Source organism: Gossypium hirsutum, chromosome A08, assembly GCF_007990345.1.
Source record: "Gossypium hirsutum isolate 1008001.06 chromosome A08, Gossypium_hirsutum_v2.1, whole genome shotgun sequence".
NCBI classification, from domain to species: Eukaryota; Viridiplantae; Streptophyta; class Magnoliopsida; order Malvales; family Malvaceae; genus Gossypium; species Gossypium hirsutum.
Genome location: NC_053431.1, coordinates 117,102,798 through 117,113,841, shown reverse-complemented (window position 1 = coordinate 117,113,841; position 11,044 = coordinate 117,102,798). Strand labels below are relative to the sequence as shown.

Below are 11,044 nucleotides of genomic sequence, written 5' to 3'. Positions count from 1 at the left end.
AGGAGTATTATGCATGTCACATAAATCACTATGTATCAAATCAAGCAATTTTGTTTTTCTTTTAACCTTAGGGAAAATGTTTCTTGTAATTTTAGTCAACATACATGTATTGCACTTTTCAATATTATTATTAAAAACAAGAATTAAATCTAACTTATACATGTCATTCAATTTTCTATAATTCAAATGACCTAATCTATAATGCCATAAACAAAAAGATTCAACCATATAAGTAAAAATAATATTTTTATTCTTCTTAATAATATTCAGTTTGAACATTCTCTTATACATATACCCTTTCCCTACAAAAATTCCTCCCTTAGACAATATAAACTTATCTGCCTCAAAAACAAGTTTGAAACCAAACTTATTCAACAGACTACCAGACACTAAATTCTTTCTAACTTCTAGTACATAATATACATCATTTAAGGTTAAAACCTTTTCAGAAGTGAATTATAGTTCAACAGACCCTTTGCCTTTGATTGCCGTGGTGGAAAAATTTCCCATGTACAAGACATTGTCATTTTCACATTGTGAGAACTTTGTGAACATGCTTTTGTCTTTGCACACATGTTTGGTTGCTCCGGTATCAATCCACCATATATTGTCATCTTGTGCCATATTAATTTCAGATGTCATTGCAACAAACTTTTCGTTATTATCAGCTTTAGAAGATGATTTCTTCTTTAAAAATTGATATTTATTCTTGAAATGTCCCTGCTTACCACAATGATAGCATGAGCCCTTTTATTTCTTTTTGAACTTATGTGCTCTATCAGTCTGTTTGAACTTTTTCTTGAATGGTTTAGTAGTATGTACTTCCTCTGTAACATGCACTTTGGCATTTTTAGAATTTATATTCTGATCTGCTTTCGATATTCTTCTTCAATACGAAGATGATTTGCCAAAGCCTCAAGAGATATTTCCTCTTTCTTATGTTTTAGACTTCTTTTAAAGTCTTTCCAAGATGGAGGAAGTTTGTCTATTATGAAGGATACAACAATCATTTCATCCATTTTCATATCATATTGCTTGAATTGATTCAGCATCTTTTCAATATCATGGAATTGTTCCATAACAGAATGACCATCAACCATTTGATAATTATTGAAATGACTGGTAAGAAATTTCTTACTTGTAACATCTTCGGTCATGTATCTTGTCTCCAATTTGCCCCATAATTCTTTAGCAATGTCATTGTTTTGGTAGGTGTCGAACAAACCATCAGATAAACCATTCAATATGTGGCCCATGCACATGTAATCAATATTGTCCCATTTTTGTCTTTCTCGGGTTGTAGCAACAGATTCATTTTTAGTCTCTTCAGGTCTTAGAGTATCCAAAACATAAACAATCTTCAAAGTTGATAATAAGAAGTGCATCTTTTTCTGCCATCATCAAAAATTGCCACCATCAAATCGATCAAGTTCAACAAAATTGGAAGCCAGCTCCCTTAGTGTTCCACTTTCATGTGTTGTAGTAGTCATCATGAAATATGACCTTAAAATTGTTAGTACAAATCTCCGGTGAGGAAAATCTCGAACACACTAATGAAACTCGAACATAAGAAGAAATAGGACAAGGCTTCAAGGCGTGTATCAAGTCACTATCTTTAAGGTTATATTCGCCCTCACCTATCTTCGGTGTGCAAATGAGTTTCAAGCAAATTAACCTCGAGGATACAATGAAGCCAATGACTATTTGCGTTTTGCATTGATGAGAATAGCCCACTACACACTGAGCAATGTATGACAAGAAACTCAATTTCTATAAAGGATTTCTACAGTAATACTTTATAGAATAATCTAAAAATATTAGAAAAAGAAGGAAGGAAAGAAAGAATATGAGAATTTGTTGATATGATTTCCAAATGAAATCCCATTCCTATTTATAGGAATTTTCATGTCTCTTTATAAAGACATCTTTCATTAATAGGTGTCTTTCTGAATAATAATGTCTTTAAAATAAACACATAATTATTAATTTAATACTATTCAAATAATATTATTTAAATAGTTATAATTCTTTTTTAAAAAATTAAATAATATAATTTTTTGATTAATTACACCCCATTCATTTATAGTTATTGGAACACTATAAATATTTAAAAATGTTCCAATACAAAAAAAAAAGAGGAATTGATTACACAAATTTATTGTTAGAACGATGCGCTAGAATCATTGCAAAATGGCCTACACTAGTACAAAGAAGAAGGATAGTGTTTTTGATAAAATTTTCATAACAATCCTTATATTATATTTTAGACTGCATATTAATCTTTTTATTAAAAAATAGACAACTTACTTATACATCAAGAGTATTGAATGACACAATTTTAATGAGGAATTATTTATCTCCATTTAGGCTTTGCTTAGGTGAGTGGAAAGATAAAAAGCATATTATTTTTTTGTAAGTGTGCTTAGTAGGAGAGATAAAAAATAGAAAGAACATATAATTTTCTTTTCATTGATTACTTGGTATAGTTGAAAAAAGAAAAAAAATAAAACATTTAAAAAATGTATAATTTTGAATTAACATATACATCTCTATCATTTTCTCTCCTCTTATCTTTTCTAAACTAAAATTTATTTTTCAGATATACTTACTATAGGCACATTAAGATAAAAAATAATTATCCCTCATATTTACTTTCTTTTATGAGCTACTTATCCACCTAATCAAGTTGTGCTTATTATTTTTGGTAGGAAAACTAAAATGCAATTTAATCTAGAATATAAGAATTGCTCCGTTCTCTTAAATATATGCCATCGTTATATTTTTAGGCTAAAATTAAAATATTCCATATACTCACGTTAATTATTTAATTACTTATTTTTTATTATATATTATAATGATATTTGAAAAACTTATAGGTTTACATATATTAAAGTAAATAATTTATATTAATTTTATACGACAATAAAAACTACAATAATAATATTAATGAGACCCCCTAAATCACATTTCCCAGCTAACCTTACACGGCAATTGAAATATGATAGCTCCCAAATGCTAAATATAAAACTAATGAAATAAGTGTCACTAATAACATCAGGGTGACACCCGCACTCAACACGTTACACAAACCAATCCATGTGTCATTGTCAAACACCTCTCTGGTCTTTTTTTTTTTTTTAATTTGTAGCCAACTGACTACAATTTGATTCTGTTATTCATGTGTTTGGTTTTTTTTACTTGAAAAATAAACATCATATTTAATCTCAAAACCCTTCCCCAAACGCAATTCCAATCAATGGGATCTTCAAGTTGGCTTACCATACAAGCAAAATCAAAAGCTGAAAGCAAACAAAAGTAGCCAAAGTTTCCAAGTCTCACTCTCCTTTTTCTTTGTTCCTCTCTTTCTTTTTGGCTAATAATACTCTATCTAATACCTACTTATCTTGGTTTATTGTTTTGTGGTTTAGCCGTTTAGTAGTATTTCATTGTTGAATAGTTTTTTTTTTTGGTTGGGGGGTGCTGCTTCTCTCCATCAAAGTTGGAGCTTCAAGATTAACATGGGAACTTTGAGTTTTGCTCCGATTCTGCCTACAAAGCCAAGACCTTCAGTCTTTGAACAAAACCAGTCTCCTTTTGTTTCAAGAAGAAGATCCAAGAAGAAGAATCTACCTATTGTTCCTGTAATCTTTCCTCCTTTTTTTTTTGTGGGTGGGGGGTGGACTTGGGAGATTATATATTGGTTTGACGTGTTGGAATGGATTGAAACAGGTAGCAAGGTTGTTTGGGCCAGCTATATTCGAGGCATCAAAGCTAAAAGTTCTGTTTTTAGGAGTGGATGAGAAGAAGCACCCAGGGAAGCTTCCCAGAACTTATACACTTACACATAGTGATATAACATCGAAACTTACCTTAGCGATCTCACAAACAATTAACAACTCTCAGGTAAATCTTTTTATCTCATATTTCTTTTGAGTTTTTTGTTTTTTTATTATTTAGAATAAAAAAACAGGGGATTTGGGGTTTGATTACAGTTGCAGGGTTGGGCGAACAAATTATACAGGGACGAAGTAGTGGCTGAATGGAAGAAAGTGAAGGGAAAAATGTCACTACACGTCCATTGTCACATAAGCGGGGGCCATTTCCTCTTGGACTTGTGTGCTAGACTTAGATACTTCATCTTCTGCAATGAACTACCCGTGGTACGTTTTTTGATCATTCATTTTTTGTTGATATTCTTTATTATCATTTCTCTGTATTTAATCTTCTGGAAATTAAAAAAAAAAAAGGTACTGAAGGCGTTTGTCCATGGAGACGGGAATTTGCTAAAGAACTACCCAGAATTACAGGAAGCATTGGTATGGGTTTATTTTCACTCAAACATTCCGGAATTCAACAAAGTAGAGTGTTGGGGTCCAGTAGTGGAAGCTGGGTCCCAACAAGGAGGGACAAAGCAAGAAATATTGGCAAGTAACTGGGAATTGCCTCGTCCATGTCCAGACAACTGTGACTGTTGTTTTCCACCGATGAGTTTGATCCCATGGTCACAAGAGCTTCCCCACCAAAATGAAAAACATCATGGGTCCCAGTCAACTGCAGCGGTTGCGTCTACTAATCTGGAAACTTGATATTTAATTTCAACATTGCTTACCATTCATTTAGAGTAAACATGTGTGTAGTCAAGATGTAAATATACAAAAGTCAATTTTCTTAAAATACTTCACTTCAAGTAATAGATCTTTTTCAAGGGGATGTGTTTAATTACCATCCATACGCTTGCTTTTAGGGCACCAGCTACACCTTACGTCTCAATGTGCCTATAACTTTTTCCTCTCTTATACTTGTATTTACTTTTAACGAATATTTGGCTTTTATATTTTATTATTTTTATGAACGATTTTGTGTAAATGTACCCCTAAGTTTTTCATTCATAAAATTATTAATTAAATTTTATTATATCGTAAAATTGCATTAACAATGTTATTAAAGGAATTCTAATTTTTAAATTAGATGAATAGAGAGATTAATGTTTAGTTTAGCAATGCTAAACATATTAAATAAGATACTTTAAAGTAAAAATTTTAGCTTTTTTTTTATTTGAAAAATGAAGGATTGCATGGAGGCCACATAATTTTATCTTTTTTCTAATATTAACATATTTATCTTAAATTTTAATATTTTTAACTTGAAAAAAGTTAAATCTAATTGAAAATTTTGAAATTTAAAATTAAATTGTTGATGTGGTATTAAATTATTAAAAAGAAATAATATATTTGTTTCATACAATCATCTCTTTTTTTACAAATGTTTTTTATCTTAAAAATATTTCTTGGAAGCATAGGAATACAAATGTTTTTTATCTTAAAAATATTTCTTGGAAGCATAGGAAATAAAAGTTGAGGGACTGAAGCTTAGGGACTTTAGTCATATTTAAACCTATTTAAAATATCAATACAGTTAAAATGATACATTAAAATATATCAATATCAGTATATATCTATAAACTATATATAAAAGTAATGTAAAAGAAAAGCTTTCTCCTTTTGATGCGTGTTATTTGGACTTGGCTTTTCTTTCATTTTTAAGGGATGTTTTTCCTTTACTTATATTATTAATAAAATAGTGAAGTTTTAGTTTTGGTCCTTTTATTTTTAGATTATTTTTTTATTGTGTTTATGTCATGTTAATTTATTCAATGTTGTGCATAATTTGTTACCATAATTCAATTTAGAGAAAATTGTGTTTTTGTGTTTATGATCCATAATAATTTGATTTTGAATTATTTATATATTTTATCATAGTAATTGTATATGATTGATGTGAATCGTAATAAGTTTTATAATTTATGAATGTCCGTTCTTGAAAACTAACTATTATCATGACAAAGGCAAGCGCACCTTATCAAACAGTAGTATAGCTTATGGCAAGACCCGGATGTCGAACCCAAAGGAACTAAAAGTACTAGTATTAACTTTCTTTTTATTATCTAGCCTAAAAATAAAGGGGTTTGTTTTATCTAAACTAATTACTAAACTAAGAATGCACAGAAAGTAAATTGGGGAAATATCTTGTAGGAAAACTGAATGATTTGGACAATAACCAAGCGAAAATTCCACTTAGACTTCACTTGTTATTGACTCTAAATTAGACGATTTATTCATTTGACTTAATCAGTAGAAATCCCTAATTTATATTATTATCTCTCTCGAGACTAACAATGTCTAACCCTAGGTTGATTAATTGAAATATCTTTCTAATTAAAACCCCTAGTGTTGTATTAACTCGATTTATAGATTCCTTTATTAGGTTTCACCCTAATGCGGCAAAATTATGTCACCCTATGTCTAGGCGTGCAATCAACTCTGCTCAATTATGCTAGATCTACTCTTAGACAGGGACTTTTGCTCCTCTAAATAAACACATCAATACTTGAATCAATATTCTGAAATATTAAAATAAGAATTAAGAACAAACCAAATATTTATCATATAATTCAGAAAATAATAACAAGATCCATCTTAGGTTTCATTCCCCTTAGGTATTTGGGGGGTTTAGTTCATAAGTGTGAAGGAAAACACCTCAAAAGAATAATGATAACAAAACATAAAGAAAACCCAAAAACTCTTGAAGGGAATTGAAGGGAGATCTTTAGTCTTGAAGGAGAATCCGGCTTCTGAGATGGATCAATCAGCTTTCTTCGTGTAATTCCTTGCTTCCTACCCTCTGTGTGTCTCTTAGGTACCTCCTGGGGTGTTTATATAGGCTTTTGAATCCTTCAAAACCCTCAAGAGTGGCCTTTTTTGAATAGGACTAGACTTGGGCTCGACAGGGACATGTCCGTGTGCAAGTGCTTCAACCCGTGTTCGAGTCTGTTAAATAGACACGGGCGTGTGGTCTACCCGTGTAAGGAAGTCTAGGCTGTGTTAGAGTCTGCTAAAACTACACGGGCGTGTGGTCTACTCGTGTAAGGAAGTCTAGGCCGTGTTAGAGTTTGCTAAAACTACACGGGCGTGTGAACTACCCATGTGAGGGAGCCCAGGCCGTGTTGATTTCCCACGCTGACCCATTTTCTCCGTTTTTGGCCCGTTTCTCGCTCTTTTTACTCTCCTATGCTCACCTAAGTATAAAACATGAAATTAAAGAATTAGGAGCATCAAATTCACCAAATCTAAGGATAATTCATCCAAAAATGTGCTAAGCATGAGATAAAAATATATATAAATTACGGTTTATCAAATAACCCCATACTTAAGCGTTTACTTGTCCTCAAGCAAAATCCTCAACTCACAATCAAAATAAATTCTTCTCAACTTATAATTCTCATCAATAATGTCTCAAAATAATCCATAAGTAATCATACATTGAAAATTCAACACGAAGAACATCAAAGTTTCAAACATTCCAAGTTGAGCATTTTATCACAAAAACATAAGTGTCTCCCATCTTCTAAGTAATCACCTTTGATTCAAAATATCACAGAGTTTCACATCCTCACTGAAGATTCACTTAAATCACTCGAGGTGTTTAAGGACAAGAAATTTAGCACTTAATAGTTAATATGAAAAGTTATTACCATAGGCTTGCATGAAAATCAAATCTCCACCACTATATATTGAGATGATACATCAATTAAAAGGTCTTTAGAGGGTTGTAACGTGGCTTTGGTTAGGGGGTGTGGTTACAAGCTAAAAAAGAAGGTTAGAATCGATATTGAATTGAAAAATTACCTAACTAGAAAAATACTAAAACTTGATATATTACATTCCTAATTAGAAGATCCTAGAATTGAGCTTTTCTTCATGGGATATGGAATTAAATACTTAAGCTCAAAAACAAAAAGTTACTACTAATATGTATGTTTTTTTTTAAGAACAAGTCAAAATAACATAAAGCTTTGCTAACTATCAAAAATGAAACATAGCTAAGTAATTTATTCAAATCAAATCTCGACAAAAATAGGGATCAAATGAGGGGATTTCAACAATAATGGGTTATGGGTTAATATTGAGGGTAAGTCAATGAATAGCTTGTTAGGCTCAATGGGGTTCACTAAGGGTTAATTATGAGGGTAGACTTTTATGGAGTAAGTGGGTTAAACCTAAGTGCCTTTATCATCTTGACATATCAAATCAAAGGTGTGGTCTTGACATGCATAATCAAGCAAGTTCTAAAATAACAATTCAATATTGACGCACTCATAGCAACAATAAAAGTGAGTATGAAGGAAATAATATATACTCTAAAGGCTCAAGATCTCACAAAAATTATGGCTTTTTGATGTCAAACCTGTTAATTTCAACTCAAGATAATACCTAAAGTTGGGGAAACAACCTAAATAATTTTTAATTCTCAAAAATCAACTTTTCATGCTTGATTCCTTAATTCCTTAAAGTTTAAACAATCAATGCATAAATGCCTATGTTTTAATTCAAGACATATCAATAAAAATCACAAATTAATCAAAATTTATTCTAAAAATGATATGAGAAGATTATTTGAGAACAAGACAAATTTCAGGGATTTTTTCTGATGATGATATGAATAACCCCCCACACTTAAGATGTACATTGTCCTCAATGTACAAAGATAGATTTACTGAAAAATATAGAAATAAGAGAGGAAGAGAAGTGAAACTTCCTAAATTTGTGGATGAATTCCTTATAGTTATGGAGAATAATCGACCAAGGCAATGATGAGAGTGGAGGAGGATACTCCGGTGGTGGTAGAGGTTGAGTTATCAAAACAACCACAGTGTCCAGCGAAGAGGTTATCGTGGTGGTAGGGCAGGACATAGCAGTCGTGGAGAACTTTTTTCAGTGGAGTTGCAAATTCCTAAGTAACAGTGAGCTTTGGAGCTTTTTATAACTACGATAAAATTACTAACTCTTTAGGAAATATAAAGAAACATAATTACCCGTAAAGAAATAGCCGAAAACATAAATTATCTAATATAAATTATAAAACCTAAAAATGAAATAGTATTAAAGGGAAGTAAAATAAAAAGTACTTTAAATATATAAATAAAGATAAAAGTAAAAATATAAATAATAAATAAAAAGTCTTTAAAAATCTTCATCGCCAAATGGTTCGCGAGGTGGGGGTGGCGATGAGATGTGAAGGTGCTGACAAATCTGATGTAAGATAGCATCAATGTGATCAAAGCGCTGAAAACACTGCTGTTCGAATCGAGTGAGACGCTCAGAGATGTCAGAAAGTGAAGCCGCCGCATGAACTGGATGATGAATAGGTGGTGGCTGAGAGGCTGGATCCTTGTAAGATGGAGGGACATCATCAGTAATGTCCTCTAGGTCCTCTTGCTCGGCTGACTGGACTAGGCGTGGGGAGGATCAGATCCATGTCGTCGCTCGATCATCCTCATATATAGCATACTCGAGATGCCCTGTGGGGACATCTGATCGATGAGGGTGAGGAAGGATGTTTACGCCGCTGTATTGAGAAGACCAAAATACCGTGCCAGGCCACGTAAGGGCCGATGGATATGACTCCCTTCTGTGCCGCTCCGTCTGATGGCGAATGGCGAGGGCGATGAAATAGACAAGGTCGAAGACGTGTCTATACACCATGCTCCATAAGAAATAGGCGTCATGAATGTTGACGACGTCGATACTCTCTCGTTGCCCTGTCAAGGTGTGGGCTAGGATGGCATGTAAATATCTCAGTGATGGGGCGAGAGCTGATGCCTTGGAGCGGTTGGGGTTAGAGGTGGCCGTGGTAGGGACTAGAGCATTCTAACATTTTGATGGAGAGTTGTGGATGTGGAGATGGAGGCTGTCGAAGTCTTCGTCATCCATGAATTCCTCCGTATATAGTCCCAGTGTGACTCCGAACTCAGGTACGCTCAACTGGCAGACTAAACTACCGATACGGAACTAGACCATTCTAGGATCATCAAACTCTGTCATGATGACTTGAAGGTGGAAGGTTGAACAAAGTTTGAGTGTGAGCTCGAGGTACGTCGGCTCGATGATTTCAAAGAAAAGCCCCCACGGGTCAGTCATCAGGAGAGCCCGAACAGCGTCAGCCAGTTGGATCTACTCTAAAGCGGTCTAGTTGATGCAACAGCTCACACCTAGGTGTCGAGCCCGTAATATCTGAAAAAGTTCCTCATGTGGTCCCGGTGGAAATTGGAGGAATAGGTGCCTGATCTCGATAGTGGGACCCGATGAGGATGCTGCTCCTTTTCATTTCTTTAAGACGGGGACGACAGTCTTCTTGCCTTTTGGGTTTGTCATGGTATCTGCAATGAAAAGACGAAGTTATAAGAATAATCCCAAAGAATAGCATATAAAAGTATGCAGGCATGTTAAAACTAAACAAGAATACTTCATAAGGGTTACTGACTAAAGGGAAAATCTACTGAAAATAACTAAGTCTTAATAGATATATCAATTTATTATTAACATTAAGAATACAAGAATAGTGCTAACGAAATACCTAGTGCATATGGTAATGATAATATGGAATATGGCATGAAATCTATGGAAACACAATGATGAATGTATCATAATGCATTAACTAAAATGACAAGTTTCTAAATAAGAATAAAGAGTATAAGCATGATTATCATCAGAAACATTCAAATAAACAAGAAATAACAATAAATAACAAGAGAATAGAGAGAAAAGAATGGACAAACGCAATAGTGCTTGGTGGAGGAGTGATGTGGTCAGCCACGGGCGTAGGTAATGAGGCTGTGTGGTGTGCAAGGGTGAGAAGAGGGGATAAAGAAGAGGGAGAGAGGAGAAAAATAAAAGAAGAAAGAGAAAGGAGTGGCCGGTCGGTGGTGGGAGAGGGGATTTTGGCTGCTAAGGTTAGGGTTTTTTTGAGGAAGGGGATGATGAATAGTGAGGGGTTTATATAGATACTGGGGAACATGGCCGTGAGGCACACTCGTGTGCCCTTATTTTAGCCCGTGTGTTTCATGATTTTCAAATTTGGGCTCGTTTGAAATTCGGCCCACGCCCGTGTTTTTTAGGCGTGTTGATGCACATGGCTGTGTCCCACAGTCGTGTTCTTCTTTGTTCACTTCTCCCACGTCCGTGTATGTATGCGCATGCCCGTGTTG

The 11,044-nt window shown here is 33.6% G+C and overlaps 1 protein-coding gene across 1 annotated transcript; it reads left to right on the top strand.

Annotated features, from left to right (window-relative positions):
* The first annotated feature begins 3,170 nt into the window (after positions 1-3,170).
* Positions 3,171-4,852, top strand: LOC107926912 (protein STAY-GREEN homolog, chloroplastic). Its single transcript, XM_016857857.2, has 4 exons — positions 3,171-3,641; positions 3,730-3,903; positions 3,993-4,160; positions 4,248-4,852. Exons 1-4 carry the CDS (start codon positions 3,519-3,521, stop codon positions 4,584-4,586), a joined length of 804 nt encoding a protein of 267 aa, XP_016713346.1. The 5' UTR covers positions 3,171-3,518; the 3' UTR covers positions 4,587-4,852.
* The last annotated feature ends 6,192 nt before the right edge of the window (positions 4,853-11,044 follow it).